The sequence below is a fragment of the Melanaphis sacchari genome, unplaced genomic scaffold, assembly GCF_002803265.2.
Source record: "Melanaphis sacchari strain LSU unplaced genomic scaffold, SCAv2.0 Contig11_pilon_pilon, whole genome shotgun sequence".
Taxonomy (NCBI): domain Eukaryota; kingdom Metazoa; phylum Arthropoda; class Insecta; order Hemiptera; family Aphididae; genus Melanaphis; species Melanaphis sacchari.
In genome coordinates, this window is record NW_020270469.1 from 6083265 (window position 1) to 6104594 (window position 21330).

A 21330-nucleotide genomic window follows, 5' to 3' on the forward strand; every position below is an offset into this window, starting at 1 on the left:
AAAAGAATACAAACCGCTATTGTTTTATTCACGTTGTCAATAAAGCTTTTCCATTTAACAATAATACTTTAAAAATATTGACAATCAATAATTAATACTTGAATACTTTTCAAAAAATTGTAGGAATGCAACAGTTAATATTCATGTATACTCGTGTAGTCGTATAATAGTAGTAGATACAAGAACTGTTCTAGTGTTTGGTATAATATTCATTGTTATTATCAATTATAATAGAATTAATTAAAATGAAAACGTAAGTTATGAAAAATTTACTACAAATGTAGGTAGTAAAAACATGTTTGTCACAAAAAAAGGTGTACATATCGATAAATTTAAAAAAAATATATACATTATATAAGTCAACCAATAAAAACAAAAATATAAATAATTCAAATAAATAATAATGATTAAAAAAAAAAAAAAAAAAAAAAAAAAAAAACAATTCAATACATATTATTACATACAAATAATACAATTAAATGGATGGAATAGTTTGATTATTTAAAAAAATAATTTTATTTGATACAAAATAATTCAAATTATATTATGAAATATATTTTATTAGATATTGACTAGTTACATTTAATATTTTTAATGAATTGATGATATGAAAATTGCTTGAATCAATGAAGTAAAATATAAACTTTAAAGAAAACAACTTAAATGAAAAATGCACTTAATTTAAGAATATGCTACTAAAAAGATACCCATCCTTTAAGCATATCTTTACACATACATTAGTAAAACAAATTTAAATAGCACTTATCTAACTGTACCGCAGCTGTTCCCAGACCCAAGAAAAATAATATGTAAAGAAATAAATACTAAGATACTACTTAGATTATGTACAAATTTATTTTATACCTAGGTAGTATATTTACATTAAAAACATTTCAGTAATCATCAACCCAATTAAACACTGCAAATCAATCTATAATACTCTAATTATATACTTTATAAAATATTATCTTATAAAATATAAATATAATAAATAACATATAATAATTTCTTAATCAAATAAAAAAATATGTATGTGATGCATATTAATACCAATATTTTTGGATACATTAAAATAGTAAAAAAAATTTTAGCAATAATAAATATTAAAAATATAATATAACATATGGTTTGTGTACTATAACTTGAAATAACTTAACATTTTTTGATTATTTTATATTTTCATTAATAACATATAGTTGAATCTTAAATATTAACAATACTAAAAAACAATATCATAAAATTAAAACAATATTGGTATATTTGAAAACATAAAATGGTTGTTCATTAATTATCAGTCATCTCTAATTAATATAATAAAATATAAACGGTAACAATACTACTAATTTATTTAACTGAAGCAAAATTTCAAACTTTAAGGGTTTCTGGCTGCATCAAACATAACTGAAAATAAACAATTAATATGAGATTATTTAATTATAGATTATTCTAAGTTAATTTTTAAAAATAATGTTAATATGTTAATAATTTAATAAAATCCCTACCATTTCAGATTCTAATTCATAAAAACAATGTATTGATTTTACAAAGTGTTTTTAAACAAAATTGTATCTTAATATGTAAACAACTAAAATTATATGAGAAATAAATTTATGACTCAAAGAAGTAATTGTTTAAATCTAAAAATGCAAAAATTACATCATGATAAATAATTTTAAATACAGTTTTTTTATAAGTATGGTTTAATGTGTACAGTAAAATTTCAATTTAATGACAATTTCAAAATTATTTTTCTTGAATTTCTTCTTGTTTTAATTTTAAAAAGGTTAATTCTTTAAAATTATTGAAATTGAGTAAAATTTGACATACCTACTAGTAAGTAGTGACATGAATTACTAAATTTTATTATTTATGTTACATTATTATAATTCAAAAAGATTGCATTAAATTAAATCAAACCTAAGTATTATGTGTATTATGTGTAATTATTCATAAAATCACTAAAAATATTTTCTTTCTAAATAGAAATTTTTTATCATAATTATTATAAAAATAAAAACTTTGAAAAATATAACTAATTCTTGGGAATAAAATCTACAATTTATTTTGTGCAATGAATAATGAAGAGTGTGTATTTCATCCATCTATATATAATATATATATTAAATTTAATTCAATCATATAAAATATCAAGATATATATATCAAAATAAAAAATTAACATAAGCATCACTTAATAAGCATTTAAAGAATTAATAATGTTAATAGAAAGCAAAAAATGCATACATTTTAATAAGCAAGTTATGAAATGTGTACCTTGGACACGGTGATTGTAAGTATGAATAATTTTTGGATTTACCAACAACATCATAATTGGGATTAGAAAAAGACGATGGTTTTGTTAGGTTTATATAACCAGAACACTCGACTAAAAATTATATAAAACAAAGTTTATTATGTAAAAATATCTACCAAAAATACCAATGTTAAGTCAACAACAAGCCTATGAAGCAATTTAAAATTGTTTAATTATAAATTAGTAAAAAGTATTATAGGAAATTCAATTAACCTGGATTATGTAGCATAGGTTTCAATTCCAAATCATCTTTGCTTTCTGAATGTTCAGAACTGTTAGGGCATGAATTCAAATTATTTTCAGACACGGTTGAACAATTTAAATATGTTGGTGCCGTTAAAAGACTTAAGTAATCAGTAGAAACTGATCCCTCTGTATTCATTCTCATATATACCTCATTTAAATTCATATAATGCTAAAAGTGAAATATATTTATGTATAAAGTTTTCAATATGTATACATGTGGATATTATACAAATAAAATGTATTATTATTTATACTTACTGATTTGGTACCATCTTGTAACAAATCACCAAGACGTTCAGCTAAATCAGTGAACGAAGGCCTTGTCATAGGATTCATTTTCCAACAGTCTAACATTATGTTGTATCTAAATTTATATAAAAATAAATAATAATAAGCTTTAAAATATTATAAGAGATTATTAACATATTTAAATAAAAACATATTTTTTTTCTTTAATGATAACTTACATATCAGAATTGGCATATTTTGGCTGTTCCATTCGATAACCTTCAACTAATCTATTGAACAAGTCATTAAATTTTTGGATATCTAATAGAGCAAACAAAATAATGATATATATAGTCTTTTAAAAAATGATTAAATATAGCATAATAAAAAAATGAATAAATTATAAAATATTTACTTGGATATGGAGTAACAGCTAATGAGAATATTTCCCACAGAACAATACCAAATGCCCAAACATCAGATTGTGTTGAAAAAACTCGATCGCGGAGAGATTCAATTGCCATCCATTTTACTGGCAAAAGATCCTGTAAATTAAAAAATAATTAGATGTTACAAAATCTAACAAAACATTGTAAAAAAAAAAAAATAATAACTTTTAAGTTATACTACCTTATCAGACTTTTTTTTGTAGTTCTCACTATTGTACATAGTTTTTGCAAATCCAAAATCACATATTTTAACAATATTTTCTTCAGCCAATAAAATATTTCTTGTTGCTAAATCACCATGAAGAATCTAGAAAAAAAATTTCAATCATAAACTATTCATACATTTCTTATTTAAGAAATATACTTTTCTACTAGCAAGATATTCCATTCCTCTTGCTACTTGGAATGACCAACATATTAAGTCGTGGGTGCATGATGGTTTAACAATTAAATTTTTATAATCTCCTCGATAATTACTTCGCCATTCGGGTTCAACTTCATCAGGAACCAAATACCCATCAGAACCAATTTGAGTACTACTATCATCACATTTTTCAGGTAAAATGGTATTGTTAGGAACATTTACATAGTATGGATTTCTAATTAACAAAATATATTTAAAAATTATCATCAAATATTTACATTAGTTGCATAAAAATATAAAGTTCTAGTTCAAATTACTTAGATATTGCTTTAATATTGTAATCTAAAGAGCCATCTTTTGTGACTTGGTTCACAAAACAGTCCCTCTGCTTCAGCATATATTGATGAATATTTCCAAAACGGCAATATTCTACAATCACCATTAATTCTCCTAAAACATATAATCTAGTTATTAATCTAATAAAACATTTTAGCAATATTCACAATATTTTAAATATTATTACTTTTGTTTATATTTCCAGTGTAAGCTCCAAGTAAATTTACTACATTCAAATGCCTACCAAGATGTATCATAATCTTCAGTTCAGAAGCTAAGGCTTTAATGTATGATGGATCTGCATTTGGTTTAATCATTTTTACAGCAACAGTAGTAGTGGTGTCTTTATCAATTATACCAATTGCTTCAGCTTTAAAGACAACTCCAAATGCTCCTGAACCTAATTGCTTACCTAAGAATAAAATTATAAATATTATTAATTTATTTTAACTGTTAAAACTTTTTTTTTTTTAAACCGAGCTAAATTTATTAAATTTTTTACCAAGTTTTAGTTTATCTCTAGGAAACTCCCATCGTTTATCATAAGGAAGTAATTCTGCCTGTTCTTCAATCCCCAAATCAGGGTTCCAGCTTTCAACAGCACCATTTTCAAAGTGTAACAAACCGGCTAAAGCTAATTCTTTTTTTAATTTCTATGATAAAATGTTAATAAAAATATTGAGTAAAATTTAAAAATATGTTATCAAATTATTTATGTCACTATAAAAGTTTGATAATTACCTTCTCTCTCTTTAAATGTACAGCACAGCCTATCATAAGAACTCCCAAAAGAATAGTTAACACAGAACAAAAAGCAATAAGACCAAAATGTTCATGCTCTAGAGGTTTATCTGTAAACCAACACATTATTACTATAAATATTAAATATTAAATAAAAGGAATACTATTAAATTGGAAAATTTTATGATTCTTAATCAGTGGCAAGGCGTGAGTTTTTGGCTGGAGAGACATTGAAAAAAATGAAACTAATACACCTAAACTTAAAAATAGGCAAAAATAACAATATAATTTATTTCTAATTCGAAGATTAGTAAGCCATTTATATTTTGAATACCACACAAATTGACATTTTCGAATTGATAACTGAGAAAATACGAACAACGAGACACGTCCCATAACGTACAAAGTAAACCCCACTCACATTAAAATTCCCACTGTACTTGCGTGCCCATAATTAGGAGACTTTGCACTACAACGTCTCTTTGGTATTAATACCTTCCATAACATTTGGAATGACCCGTATGTACAGCCGTATCGCGCACAACTAATCTGTTTTAAGAATTCTATAAAGCTATAACTTGAACAACAAAAAAATCGATTTTAACTAATATTAAAACATACATATTTAATATAAATGACGTTCAAATTTTTAAGTATTTTATAAAACAAAATTATTCATCCAGTGTTCTAATTTCTAAGTGAGGAGACATTGTCTCGTTGTCTCCTATGACGCTTCACCACTGTACTTAATACATTTGTTAATTATTTACATTAACAATAAAAACATTTAATTTTAAATAATTAATATATTATAAAATAAATTTTATGATCATACCAATAAGATACAATTTTTTGGTTGAAATAGCACTTCCAACTTTATTTGAAACATTACATACATAATATCCTTCATCTTCTAATGCAGTAAACCGTATAACTAGTGTTTGATTTTTATCCAGCAATAAAACCCTACTATCATTTTTATTTATTCTTAATAAATGACCATTCTATAAGTTAAAATAAAATAATTATTTTACATTATATTGTTAATAAGCAATATAACTTACTTTAAACCAAGTAACTGTAGGTGGTGGCATGCCTTTTTCAATATAACACCCCCATTGTGCTGGTTTACCAGTCTTAACATTCAAATTACTTGAATTGGATGACTGACGAATAACTGGTATTTGTGAGTCTGTAATTGTATTATAATAATACATTTAGTCATAAAAAAAATTGCTATAAAATATATACTGTAGTATTATTATGATTTTAGAAAAATATTTACCCCGGACTAATACAGAATACAATATTGTTGTAAAATTCTTCTCATATAATTCAGGTACCATACATAAATATTCTCCATCAAATATATTTGTAATATTTTTTATCATTAGATATGAACGATAAGAAAGAGCTGTTTTATTATTTGTTACCAAAATATCTATAACATGCATAATAAATGATTTATAAAAATGTTGAACCAAACATCTATTATTTTGATGTTAAAAAAAAATCAAATTTAAGCATAACTACTTTAAAAAAATTAATAAAATATCAGTATAATAACAAAGTTTAAAAAAAATGTAGACTAAAATAAATATATTTACTTTTATTATTATTTATTGGTTTCTCTTTATTATTTAAATCTCGATAAATCCATTTAATATCTTGATTATAGTTATATTTAGAAGCTCCACACTGAACTGTTATATCATCTCCTTCAACAACAATTGGTGGCCCTTTGATATTCAAACCATTTGATACATCTAAAATAATATAACAGAAAACTGTGTTCATAATTCAAATTAAAATTCCTATTCACTTTTTTTTCATTTCTAACTTAAATAAAAAATGAGTCTATATTATGTTCATATAAATGTAATATAATATATATTTTTTTATTATTAATTTACACTTTGTACTATTTACAGAATATTAAAAAAAATATGATCTTACCAGTCACAAAAAATGTTGATTCATGGTTAGAATTTCCAAATTCATTTGTAGCATTACAAAAAAGTATTCCAGTTTCAATAGCAGTAATATTTATTAACGATATAAGAAATGTTTCTTTAAACACAGTTTCTTTATACATATTTCTCTAAGATTTTCAAACATTTTTTTCTTATTACTTAATTCATTATTTATTAATTGTTATAAAAATAAGTATTAATAAACTGACTTACAGATATCTTGATAAATGATTCTTCACATTCAGGATAATTTGGGCATTTTTTAAAAGCCCACTCAACGTCTGGTAAAGGATAACCTCCTATATAACATTCAACGCTATACATTTTACCTACCTCATAAAATACTTTTGAATTAGAACTATTAGTTATTTGAACTAATGGTCTGTCTGTAAAATATATTATAAATAAAATAACAAAATATAAAAATATTTTAAAAAACAATTTTAGAATCAATTACCTTCAACCAGCAAGGTTACAGTAATTCGTTTAATATATGCATCATTATCTGCAACTAATTCATATGTGCCAGAATCATATAGCTGTAAATCTTTTATAACTAATTTAGATGTACTTTTGTCATTTTCCACTGACACTTTTTCAGGATTCATTCCTAATTCTTTACCATTAGGATCTCTCCTAAATAAATAAAATACAATAAAATATTTATCAATTTTACAATAATAATTTAAATAATTTTTTTCTCAATTACCATACAAGAGATGGTTTTGGATATGCGGATACTTGAACTATCCATTGTACCTGTCGAGTTCCTGCCTTACGTGTTATTTCATAAACATCACCTTGAACTGACAAACTTAAATAAGTCATATCAGGAGCTGCAAGTATAAATTTAAGTATGAAATAATTTACAGTTATAAAATATTTTCAAAACTTACTAAAAGCCTTAAGTTTGTATATAGCACGGTTTTTATGTCCAGAGTGTACTGTTACTTCACAAACATAATCACCTTCATCTTCAGTAGTAACATTTTGAATACTCAATAATCGACTACCAACACTTTTACCAACTCCATGTTTCAAACCATTATAAAAATGTTCTTTGCCAATTAATACATGTCCAGCCTTATCAAAAAAATATTATAAAAATCTTATAGCAAATTTAACATTATCAATTATTTTTTCAAATAAATATCAAACCTGAAGCCTCTGTTCCTTAGGAACTTTCCAGTGTAATGTAAAAGAAATGCCAAGATCCATACTCACAGAACAGTTAAGGGTTAAATTTTGACCAATAATTAAATGATCTGAATTTGCATCACTACTATTGATATAAGGCATAACTACTTTATGCACTTTAGCTGAAAATTATATTTATAAACCATATTAAGTTTTAAAAATGTTATATTTTCTGTATCTATGCAATAGATACAAAATTAAAGCGATTTAAATGCAAAAAGCCTGTCAGATACTAAAAATACTTATTAATGATTAAAATTATTCAAAATCTTAATTATTAATAATAACCTGAATGTCATTAGTCATAAACACAAAAGTCATGACATATCTCATTACAATATAACTTATATTAACTATGGTTCTCACAAGTTAAAATTAAACTAAATATTGAAAATAAATGAAGAAACTAATTCTTTATTTATAAAAAATATAATATGTATCATAATGATATGAATTTATGATATTACCTAAAACATTGAATAAATGAACACATGACAATATCATAAAAATAATCAATAAATCATGAGATAAAGATAATAATTCAATTTAGTTTAAATGAGAGATGAATGAATAAAAAGAATATAATAAAAATAGAAACAATTGAAGGAATTCGAATATTCAAATATATTTTTAAAAAACTGTTCAAAGTTTTAAAATTTAGTCTTGAACAAAAAGCACTGTTAAGACTAATAAAGCCAAAATCAAAGCACTCAAGATCAATTATTAATTTTAATACTGTAATATGTCTTAAAACTACATGACATATTGTAAATAAAAATATATTTGTTTTATAAATTTTCCAATCAAAATATTTTTTTTTTCATAGAAAAATGTTAATGGTTTTTTTTAAATGTAAATTTGGTCATTCTAAATTTAAGTAAATGGTTGCCAATTTTACATTTTATAAAATTATGAATTAATTATATTTTAAATTATATAATTCAAAAACCAAACACCATGTAAGTAACAATTCTAACTCACGATTAATGTAAACAGTTAATTCTCGTAATTCATTGATGTTATTTCTTTTTGCCTCACAATAGAATACACCAGAATCTTGAACTGAAGGTGACCTAAGTGTATATCCTATTTTTGGATCATAATCTAAATTCTCAGTAATCTGAAATATGAATATAATTTTTTTTTTTTTTCAAGTTACTTACACAATAACTTAGTATGAAAATTACACTCTGAAGCCAAACGCAATTAAGCAAATAAAAAAACATTAAATAGATACAAAACAAGTCTAAAATGTTCTTACACATAATAACAATATGGTAAGTTGCATAACTTTTTAGTTCATAATATTCAGCACGACAAGAATATATTCCCGAACTAAACATTGTCACCGAATAGAGTAAGAATCCAAGCTTTGGATCATAAAGCAATTCCATGCCATCATATGTGTTACCAGGCACCAACTAAATTAAAAGAAAATGTTAAGCATAAACATTCAAAACACATAGCAAATAAGATTAAAATATAAGCACATTCAATTATTAATTAACCATATTAATACATTATCATATAAAAGTTAATAAATGTGATCAACTAAAAGTTAAAAGTGGTGTAGTTATAAATTTAGAGTAGAACTAATATTACACAAAAATCCAGCACAGTTAATGAGTTATTAGTAAAATTGTTTTTAACTATTTAATTAAAATTATAAAAATAATAAATTAATAATTATTAACAAATTATTTATCTTTTAAAATATTAATCACATAAAAATTTAATTTAAATTCTTTACCAAATATCTAAATAGGCAAATATTAAGGGAAAACAGGTTACACAATTAAAGCACTCATTTATTAATTCATAAAAACAAATAAAGTTTTTTACTGTTAACAAGAGTGTATAATCAATACACAGAAATATAGTTGAGAAAGGTAAGGTTATAAATACATACTATAGATTATTAATTATAACATTAAACTTAAATAAAAATAAAATTAATAAGTTTAAGAAACTATTATCTTAGTATTTATTAATTTATCAAACAAATCCCCATAACTCAGTTCATATTTCACAGGCAATATAAATGTTTATTTAGATAGATCAAATATAATTTAGTTATATTTTTCCTTTTAAAAAAAAAAAAAAATCTAAAATGATTAATAAAAATTTGTTATAAGAATAAATTATATAAATTATGACAAAATTGTATATCCATTACATCACTAGAAAATAGAAATAGTCCATAGCAAAATATAAATCCATATATAAACCAAATGATTTGTTTAGTAAATAGCCACCATATTTGTTTAAAAATATATTGAAAAGCTATAATTAAAACTTTACCTCTTCTTCATCTTTTGTTAATGTTACATTTATATCTGGTGATGTTGGCCGACAAGGAATAATAACATTACCAAATTCATCCTGAGACAATAAAACTAAATTTTCTGGAACCGCTAATAAATGTGTATCATCTAAACATTATAAATGATATTTATTAAATTTTAAATTAAATCTAAACATAAATAAAAATTATTGACTTAAAAAAATACATAATTTTCATAAAACTATTTTTTCATTTTATTATTTATTATATAAACAAAAAAATTATATCAAAATTAAGATATCTTTTAAATTTTTAAATATGACATAGATAATGTTCAAGTTTAAAATATACACATGTGAAGTAAAAAATGTAGTGTCTAAAAATAGGAACAAATTTCACACAACTAAAATTTAATACCACAATATTTTATGCCTTAAAAATAAATCTTTCAAAAACAACACATAAACCTATAAATCTCGCCTCAGTCATTAATGTGTCCACTGTCCTGAGGTCAAACATCAGTCAGCATTGCTAGCTCTCGGTTGGGTGACCATCCATTTTCTTAGTAACGATTCCATGGTATACACACATACACACAAGTGTTCATTAATTTTACAAACCATACACAAAAACCTTAAGATCCCCTACTATACCTTCTCACAACTAATGACCCTAATTATCAGGCTAAGATCAATAAGAAAAAAAACCTATAAATGTATTTTTAATTTAAATTACTTACGTTGAACAAATATGTAAATTTTTGCTGAATTTTGTTCATCTACTCCTAAGTCTTCAGACAATGGATCACAGTAGTAATATCCAGTATCTAAATAACTAGCTCTACTTAGTGATAGTAGAGATATATAACTACCGTTAACTAGTCCTTGAGATATGTTGATTGAGGAATTCTATTCAAAATTCATAAAATTAAAAAATTAATTTAAGTTTTGAATAATTATAAAATTAAATAGGTAGGTATAATTTTCAATGCAATATTTTAATAAGTAATAGACAATGGTTCAAATATTAATGAAAGCAACAAACATCATACATTATAATTAAAATAAACAGAATTATATTAACAGCCAAAATTGAATTTTGAAGAAAACAATTGGAATAAATTAATAAACAAATATTCATTAATTTACTTAACAATCAGAACCATTATTAAAATTTACAATTATTATTCATTAATTCATACTTTTTCTATAAGTAAACTTGAATCATACTGATTTTGATTCCATTTTACAGGTACGTCTCCTGTACATTTAAGTGTGAGATCAGCCCCTGATGTCAGGGTGAGTTCAGGAACATCTGGCCATATTTGTACATCTGAATAAAATAACAATAAAAAAATATTAAATTTATTCATAATATTTATGCAATATTCAGTAAGAATGTTAAAAAACATATGATTACGCTCATATTTAAGAATCAATATCAAAAAAATAGTAAACTAAAGGATTTTTAAGTTTGTTTAACATTTTATCTATACCTATAGTGCAAGTGATATCATCATAGTCATATTATTAAACAATATTTAAAATTTGATTTTAAATATTTATTATGTTTACAATTTTAAAAACACATTTTATTAACAATTTAATTCAAATATAACTAATACTTAACTGGTATTTATTTTATGCATGTTAAAATGTAGAGAAATAAGGTAGGTATATACAATTTATCATTATCATTATTCATTATATTTATATAATTTATAATAGGTAGTTAAAACTTATATTGATTAATAACTATAGAAAATGGACAATTTTAAAATTAACAGTTAAAATTTCAAATCATAAATATTTTAAAACTTGAAACTTGATCATTTTCATTAAATCTGTGATTTACGTTTTTATAGTTAATTCCTAAATGCTATTATTACGTAATTTTATTTATTCATACAGGATTGTAATAACAATTAGTTTATAAAATATTGTTTACAAACACATCATTTTAACAATCCATGTAAATATTATATTTGATGAATTATTGAAAAGCGTTTAACTAAAACTCCGAGTAAAACTCTAAATTTATCAACTGACTTTATATAGCAAATACAAATTCAATTGATTTTTAGAACCCTTAATAACAAGATATTTATAGTTAATTATCTACAAATGTACCTAATCATATTTATATTATATTTAATGAGAAGTTATCGTTAAAAAAACACAAATCCGAGGGTCAGCATTTATTGATTAAGATATTTTATAATTTATTTATATTATTACGATAAAAAAATTATTTTTCTATTGGATAAAGTAATTTTTTTCGGATACATCACAAATTTTATTACATAAATAAAATTATAATAATTGAAATATTAAATTATTAAATGTATATAAATCAATACCACGTGTTATCATGTGGTATTATAGTAGGTACGTAGACAAATTATAAAACGATGAGAATAAGATCGTTAAGATTATTAAGATCTGTGACATAAATAATTAATCTAAATGTATTATATTCAAAAACTTAATTGTGTATAGAAAATAATAATACAATTAATGACAAACAATTTCAAGTCTACAGGTATTTTTTGTTTTTTCAATCATAGTAGAATAACTAAATTTGTTGAGGAAAAATCGTTAATTTTCGTTTCAATATCTTATTTTTAAAAGCTAGAAAAAAGCATAATAAGATTCAATAAAGATTTAAGATTCAGTTTTTGATCAAAAAAACAAAATCAATTTTACTGAAAACTTATAATATTTATATATATATACATACATATATGTTAATTTATATAAATTATAATTATTTTATACATATAATATGGATATTGGATATCCTGTATTGTCAAAATTTTTTTTTCATTTCTAATTATTTTTAAAAACTTTGAATTTTAGATTCTGAACGTATTGATTTTACAATGATGTGTTTTTTTTTTTTTGTCATCACTTTTAAGGCAGTAAAATTTTTAAAGATATTCAATTTTGGGGGTAGTTTCTGGTAACGATTCGGATCTAGTTTGTACTTAGAGAAGTCAAAAGGTAAAAACTTTCAAGTAATTTTCAAAATAATCTGGAAGAAAAAAAAGTGGACAAGTATCGCTCTGCTATACATACAATGTGGAGTGATTCACTGTAATAGATATGTTAAATTTGAATTCAAAGATACATTATTGTATACAAAAACGATTATAAGGGGAAACTATTTGTTAGTCAATATCACTACATATAACTACATTAAAGTATATTTCATGATAGGTTTTTTGATATGGTTATTAAAGTAATTTATTTTACTATTAGTATCACGGCAATTAAATTAAATTTTGCCGAAAACGTTGTATTATTTGCATTTATAAATATATAACTATAAGTTATGATACATAGGTTTATTATATATTTATATAAATTTTATAATCTATATTCGAAATTTTATTGCGTATAGTAAAAATCATGATATACATAAAAATATTAAGACCCACGAATAATGTATTTTTAGTTGTAACAATAATGAATAATATTATTTATGATTTATTTATGTAATTTCACTCAAAATTGAAATAAAATAAAAATAAAATAAAAAAATATATACTTATATTTTTTAAGTTTTTGGTTTTAATATGAAATACTTAAAAAAAACTGTATCGTGTTGATATATTCAGACCTATAAAATAAAAATTTAAGCTATAAAAATTGAACATTCTATAAATTTTTAAATGCAAAATGTTTGTAAATTTTCGTGATTTTGACGAATTTTTGTCTAAAATTAACCTTCAAATTGTGCTTAAATATTTTAAATGCTTTCATACAGCAGTAAGAACAATTATATGTTGACATTTATAGGATTAAATTTAAAAAATTTTAAATGTCTACAAATAACTTTAAGAGTATAATATTTTGAAAATTTAAGCATATATAGAAATTGATACATATTTAATAAAAATTTTAAATATCAACGGTTTTTTTATTTTGAGAGGTCATTCATAAAATACTGGTTATTAAATACTGATATAAATTCAAATATTTTGAAATTTTTATTGTATAAAATGAGTTAATTATAATACATGAATATTAACGAAAAGCCTCAATTCTCTATTTCTCTATAAATAATTGCACAAAAATTCTTTCCGGTCTACGTAATCTTTATGGTTTTTGTTTTTGCATTTCTTGATTATTTTAAAAAATATAAGAAATATTCTATTACTGACCAACCACTATTAATATCAACTAAATCAAATTTTTTATTAGGAATCACTTTTATAAATATAATTGAACATTGAAGCATTTTCCTACTATAATCTATACAAAAGATGAAATAATATCAGACACAAAAACAACTTACATTGTTATAAAACCAGTACTTTCATTGCTCCACTAAGAATAAAAAAGACCTCTTTGAAACATTCAATTATTAGGTACTAAATAAAAATAATACAATCTAATACAAAGGTTTTCAATTGGCATTAATATCCACCTCTAGCTAAAACTTAAATTGGATCATGGACTGTTTTTTTTTTATATATTTCTCTGCTAATGTTTTTCGCTTTTAGCGCATTATACATTTCAATTTTGTTAAAACAACATTAAGAAAAAATATTTTCTTGTGAGCGCCCAACCCAAGCACAATCCTTGAATATCAATCGCGTCTATCTAAATATAGTGAAATTAAATATTAAATTATTTTTTAACCGCAATAACATCAATCCACAAATCATTTATATGGAACCACTACTCTAATAATTATTATCTATTAATTATAATCCATATATTTTAGCACCCCTTAACTGTATTTCTTGTTGGGATTGTTGGGAAGCTAAAATTGATTCATTGAAAATATAATAACCAATTTATATATGGTCATCGAAATGTGCATAGTAAAATTATTATCAATAAAACATTTAATTTGAATATTTTTTAATATTGATAAGATAAATTAAATATGTTTTCTACATGAATAATATTTTAAGATTTAAAAAAAAACAAATCAACTTCTGCCTGGCTTTAATAGATAATTTGTTTAGATTTGTAATATAATCTTCAAAAAAAACAAATAACTAATAAATTGTCACATATTTTTTAAACATTTTAAACAACAAAAGTATCATAATTTATGGGTATAATACTTTTTTAATATTTCCTAGAAATAAACATGATAATATTATCTATATCCGGCATAATATTTCAGATGATTGTTTTTTCTAACTTCTATCATAATTGTTTATAAATATTAGTCCTGAATTATAAATTATAATCAATGCTACTATACATTATTAGTAGTGACATAATTATATGAATATCAATCGCTTTATGTAAAAGTTGAGGTAAATATCTAAATGATTCAATAAAATAACATTTTTTTAAAAAATTATTCTTTTTATTATTATTTTTTTTAAGTTTCTTCAAGCATTTTAATCGTAAATATTTTCAAAATAATGTCCTTTCACCCTCGCTTTCAAATCTAACAAGCTAACGACCACAGTGGCATAGTCATGGTCCATAGTCGGGGAGAAGGGGGGTAAGCCCCCCCAATTTGGAAAATAACCCTACTCCCAAATACAGACGAAGCTCTCTATAAGTCGGTACATGTTTACCGCTAGGAGAGCCCCCCCTCCAAAAAAAAAAAATTTGACCCCCCTCGCCATTGTTAATGGAGAGATGATAGGATAGATCCCCTCTCAGAACAGCCTTAAAAAGTGTATTTCCATACAAATAAACAACAAAGGTTATTTAATATGAAATTTCGGTTAGGTAATTTCTGAATTTGGCAATTCTAAGCATGATGTGGCATTTGGACTTAATGCTTATCTAATAAATTATGTATCCTCCCCAGACCAAAATTATAACTATACCACTTAACGGCCAAGATGATTTAATAGGTTTGATGTTTAAATTGACAAATAATAAAAATATCAATATAAGTGATAAGTCTTAACAACATTGTAAAAGTCTACAATAACAATAACAATTATTTTATTACTATCAATCGTGATATTCATTCTACAGAAAGATGGAATGAAGACCGTACAGGAAAACCAAAATTTACCCGATGTGTGGTGACGTTTATATAAAAATATTTGCTAAAAAAGCTGTAGTTACAAAATAACAAAATATGCCTTGAAAAAATGAAATATAACCTTAAATCGAAAAACATTCTAAAAAAATTGAAAATACCGAAATATGCTAAAATATGTGGTAAAAATATTAATATTATATTTTATTTTATTTATAGCATTGTGAAATGTGTTTTATTCTTACATAACATATAACAAGGGGAAAAGGCTATTTTTGGACAATTTTATAAGAACCCACATAAAAATAAAACTTATTAACTAAACAAATCTATTTATTGTATACACTAAAAACCTACTCGGGCCGGGCTTGGCTGGACCTATAAGATTCTAGGTTGGGCCGAGCCAGACATTTTTTTTGAACATAAGTTAGAGTCGGATCGGGTCGGACTTATATGTAGTTAGCCCGACTTCAACTTCCCGGTCTTCCATGAAAAAAGTTCACAAAAAACAAACTACATTTCTTTTTATAAGAACTTTATAATCTTTATTAAGAACCTATTTTTAATTACTCTATAATCTCCAAAAAGTACCAAAACTAAAAATATTAAGTATACCAAGAATCAAAAAAAAAAACTTCACAAAATACTCAATAATTTCAGTCACATAATATATTTTATTAAAAATATGTTGTTAAGTAAATTATAGTTATTAATTTATGAATACAATATTAAAAAAAAAAAAACCCATACAAAATTAATCTATCCGGGTCGGGTCTACTTATAGAAAATTACTGTACCAGACCAGATTGCAAATTTTTGGCCCGAGCAGACCTTTAAAAAACATCTAATAACAAAAACATTTTTAGAAAATCATTAATTTATTTTTAATTTTAAATCAATAACATATTATTAGTTATTACTCAATAATAAACTTTTAAATCGAATGTATTAGTTACTTATTTTTTATTAAATTAAATCACTAAGAATAATTTAAGTAGTTCTATGGAATCTATATATATACCAAGCATATATATTTTTATCAACACCAACATAAAAAAATCAAATATTAAATGCCTATAAATAACTTAAAATTAGCATAAATATCTTAAAAATGTCAACAAGTATGGAAAATGATTATTGAAATAACAGTTTAATCTTTCAAGTTAAAACGATTTATTATCATAAAATTAAAACAATAAACATAAAATCGTTTGAATAAATTGTTATTTTAAGCGCGAATATCAAATTTCATTAAAATTTAAGCTTCAGACGTTCATTAAAAATATTTATGGAATTGCACTGAGCTTTTTTTTTTATTATTAAAATCAAAACTCGTATATTTTACATAGTAATATATTTTTAATCTTCGGTATGAATTTTTACCCACAAAATAATTTTCAAATTTTAACAATGTATTACCCAATTATTAAAAAAAGTATTTTTTCTGAAAATTTTTATTTTTGAGCCATCCTAATTCTATTTTCCTATCAGAAAATGTATTTAAGTTGATGATTAATGCATTTTTACTGCTTTAAAGATGATGACGAAAAAAAAAGGCACACAATTATTGTAAGATTTATAAATACATTCATCGCTCGGAGCAAAACCTAATATGTATGTTATCATTTGAAAAAATAACAAACTTAAACAAAAAAAATTGTAAATATTTACTTTACTTCCTAAAAAAAAATTGTGTTTACTTTTAAAAGATCATCTTGTACAATTGTACATTTAATTTTGTAGATATTTCATAAAAAATCAATATTACTCATGTCATTTATGGTAAGAAAATATTAGTTTCAAATTCTTAAAAACTAACTCAAAAGGTATGATATAAATATGGCTTTATTAATTGGAAAGAACTAAATAGAAATAGGTAGATGTAGTATATTGAAAATGAAAGGTAAATAGTAAATAGGTACATAGACATTTTTATGAAATTGAATCAATCTACTCTTAAACTATTTCTATATGATATGATTCATACAAATTGGTTTGGTTTTTATTAAATAATTTGTATTCATTTTTAAACTACTGATTCGATTAATATTTTGTTTATTAAATTTGATCTAATATATAGACAAATCTAAAGTCTGATAATCTAATTATATTCTATTTTTTACATACTAATACATAAATAATTTTATTAAAAAATAAAACAAACATTAAAGTATAAAGCAATATAATTGAGTCACTATTAAAATATAATAGTAACTTTTATGTAATACACTCATTCCTATATCCTAAAAGTCGTAAAAAAACATCTGCTTTACTAATTCTTGTACAACTATAATAAAAAACACTAAAATCTAAAAAAAAAAAACAACAATTTTAAATTTATATTGTATACATATCGTTTACACTACATCCTTATAAATATTGTTATAATTTTAAATACCTACAAAAATAATATATCATATATCATAAATATTATACAGTACTTAAATCCTTCTTATTACTGAAATCTACTTATAATTCTGTTATGAAAGAGTTTTTGTAAAAAAAAAACTAAAATATAATAATAATAAATATTGTAGGTATAGGGACCAATTTTATTATTATAAGTAATTTGGTATTTTAAAATTTTTCTTCAGGATTATTTTTGTCAAAAAATTACAGTATACACTTATGACATTTTAGAAAACAATTGGTTACATTTAATTAAAAAATATAATCATAGAAATTTTAAATCTATTACCAATACATTAAATACAAAATTAAAATGTAGTTTAAAAAAAGGTATATTCATGAAGTATACTAATCAATGTATTCATTTACTGTGTAGGTACTTATTTAAAGATTCTTTTTCTTGGAACTAAATATATTAGAGAAAGTAATACTAATGGAAAACATAATAATTACAAATGGACAAATACCTAGGTAAAATCATTTAACATTTTAAATAAAAATTACCTAATAATATTTTTAATATTAAATGACCTATGGGTCATATTAATCATGAAGTTAATTTTATCTTCCATTTCATCTTTATCAAGTAAATCAAATATTTTTATTTACAATCAAAAGTTGATAGATCAATAGATATATCTACATATAATATTATAATAGTCAGGTACTTATCATTAAACAATTAATTAATCTTAATAATTTTATAGATTTAATTAATTGTGCAAACTAAACTGAAATTTTAAGACAAAAATAAAAATTTGATTTTAAAATACAGGATTGCATTAATAAGTATCTATATGTAACAATGGCAATATATGCTATGTATAATTTTTACTAGAGCTAGGATTTAAATGACTTAAAAAATATACAAAAATGTACTAAAAAAATGCAAAAATTACCTAAAAACTTTAAAATAATTATTATCATTAATTATTAATTATTCATTTTTTATATTACACAATACAGGTAAAAATTTGTTTTAAGAAGTAAATTAAACAAATAAACTCAAATTTGAATTGACAATTAATTATATTTATTTTTCAATATCAATGGACTAGAGTAGTAATTGGGATTATCTGTACAACACATATTAAAAAATTCTTAAAATAAACAAAAATGAATTTAAATACTCAAAATTAAAGTAATATTTGAAAAAATGCAATAAAATGCATTTATCACAAAAAATGTGAAAAATGCAATATAAAAATTATCCATTCTTAATTTAGTGTTTAGTTAGAACTGTATAGGTAGTACCTATTTAAAGAAAAAAAATGCTAAAGTCATCAAAAACCTAGCTCTACTTATTACATATAGCTCATATAAATAACCTATATAATAAATAATTACCTACACAATTTTTAAAATATCATTTTTTTAATTTGGTGGTTACATAGGTAACATCCCAGGTAACATAATATTAATATATTCTACAGTTTTATTTTCAATTTTAAAATACGATTCATAATTAGTTTCTTAATAGTAAATATAAAATACTAATTATAAATGGAAATGGAATCAAATCAATCATTGCTTAGTAAAAAAATAATTTATGGAATAGTTGTTCGAGTTATCCAAGGCTATATTACAACGTTTGAGTCAACTTCGACAAATGTAGGTACTATTATTAAATCATAGCCTCGAAAATAGTGTGTTATACTTCAAACTTTTGACGTTTTTACGACGTTCTAGTCGTTCTACCCTTTGTATAATTGATGCCCTGTCCAAAATGCCATAAAACAAAAAAACGCATTTCGAACTGCAGGACAATTAAACATTTAAATATTCAAGAACTAAACAAAATTCACGCCACACCTCGCAGAAAACAAATAATATTAAATAGGTAGGCTAGAATATATTAATACATATTATTACATATTACATAAGGCCGATACCCGATGATAAAATTCTGACTCACCCGCTGCGGAGACACTGCCCAACATAGCAGCGGCGGCGATACATAATAATCCGCGGGCGAAGTGAATAATAAATATCATATTTCTTTCGACGTTTAAGTTTTCGTATTCATCACTGTATCTTTCCTCTTACTGACGATTAATTAATCTAAACGATAGTGTAAGTCGACGACAATGACTACTGTCATTCGTCAGCCGGAAGTCAACAAAAACTAGTAGACCCTGCAACAATGGACATGTCGCACTCGATTTGGTCACAAAACTGTCAAACGACCAACCGAACAAGACGGACAACGTCTGTCGACGACGATACTACGGCAGTCGGCAACGCACTACTAACGACTAACACGTCAACTGGCCAAGGACTTTGACGCGGTGACTGATAAACATTGGAATTTCAGCGCCACTTCTGCCGGCGTACCAACCTAATGGAATTACCAGTGAACAACAAGTGGTATTATGATCGACTATAGACCCATGTGGCACCGCGATGATTGGTCCGATGGTGGAGGGCAATCGCAATAGCATAACAATTTAATATCTAGATTCTAGATGTATGTTGCTTAATTAATAATTATTGACTTATTGTTATTACCGTTTAACATAATATTAAGTCTATTATGTCTTCGACATTCAAATTTAAAACAATTATCTCTGTAATAATTTGGAGGATTTAGAATTACTAGACAATTCTTCAATATCATGAGTAACCAAAGTAGTTGACTTAACAGACACAGACAGTAAAAATAAAATTATATTATCGATACCATTTTTTTTTTTTTTTAATTCCAATGTTCTCATATTCATTAAAATCATAGATGATATCTAGTGGAGCTTCCCATCACAATAAAAGATTTGATGTTCAAAAGTATTGTTTTTGCCAAAAATTTAACCATCAGTTTTTAAAACT

General features: G+C 23.5%; 1 protein-coding gene across 3 annotated transcripts; it reads right to left on the reverse strand.

Moving 5' to 3' along the window:
* Window positions 1-1154: 1154 nt before the first annotated feature.
* Window positions 1155-20800, reverse strand: LOC112604243 (vascular endothelial growth factor receptor 1). Of its 3 annotated transcripts, none has more exons than XM_025353192.1 (27): window positions 20423-20800; window positions 11333-11463; window positions 10871-11039; window positions 10149-10279; window positions 9109-9268; window positions 7809-7969; window positions 7547-7733; window positions 7360-7486; window positions 7108-7286; window positions 6864-7036; window positions 6634-6778; window positions 6285-6443; window positions 5963-6118; window positions 5742-5869; window positions 5513-5681; window positions 4678-4787; window positions 4439-4589; window positions 4124-4348; window positions 3918-4050; window positions 3601-3835; window positions 3418-3543; window positions 3203-3332; window positions 3027-3108; window positions 2818-2923; window positions 2527-2728; window positions 2274-2385; window positions 1177-1401 (listed from the first exon to the last, which is right to left on the reverse strand). In XM_025353192.1, exons 1-27 carry the CDS (start codon window positions 20499-20501, stop codon window positions 1392-1394), a joined length of 3876 nt encoding a protein of 1291 aa, XP_025208977.1. In that variant the 5' UTR covers window positions 20502-20800; the 3' UTR covers window positions 1177-1391. The 3 variants fall into 3 exon arrangements, with proteins under 3 accessions (XP_025208979.1, XP_025208977.1, XP_025208978.1); XM_025353193.1 differs by lacking the exon at window positions 9109-9268 and adding an exon at window positions 8829-8967 and having other exon boundaries at window positions 1178-1401; window positions 20423-20799; XM_025353194.1 differs by lacking the exon at window positions 2274-2385 and having other exon boundaries at window positions 1155-1401.
* Window positions 20801-21330: the final 530 nt, after the last annotated feature.

Bases quoted from the DNA above. Each gene is read 5' to 3' on its own strand.
- LOC112604243 (XM_025353192.1), bottom strand. From the start codon at position 20,501: ATGATATTTATTATTCACTTCGCCCGCGGATTATTATGTATCGCCGCC. The intron at 4,590-4,677 runs GTAATTATCAAA...ATTTTATCATAG, and splicing joins TACATTTAAAGAGAGAGAAG to AAATTAAAAAAAGAATTAGC. The intron at 3,333-3,417 runs GTAGTATAACTT...TTTAATTTACAG, and splicing joins ACAAAAAAAAGTCTGATAAG to GATCTTTTGCCAGTAAAATG.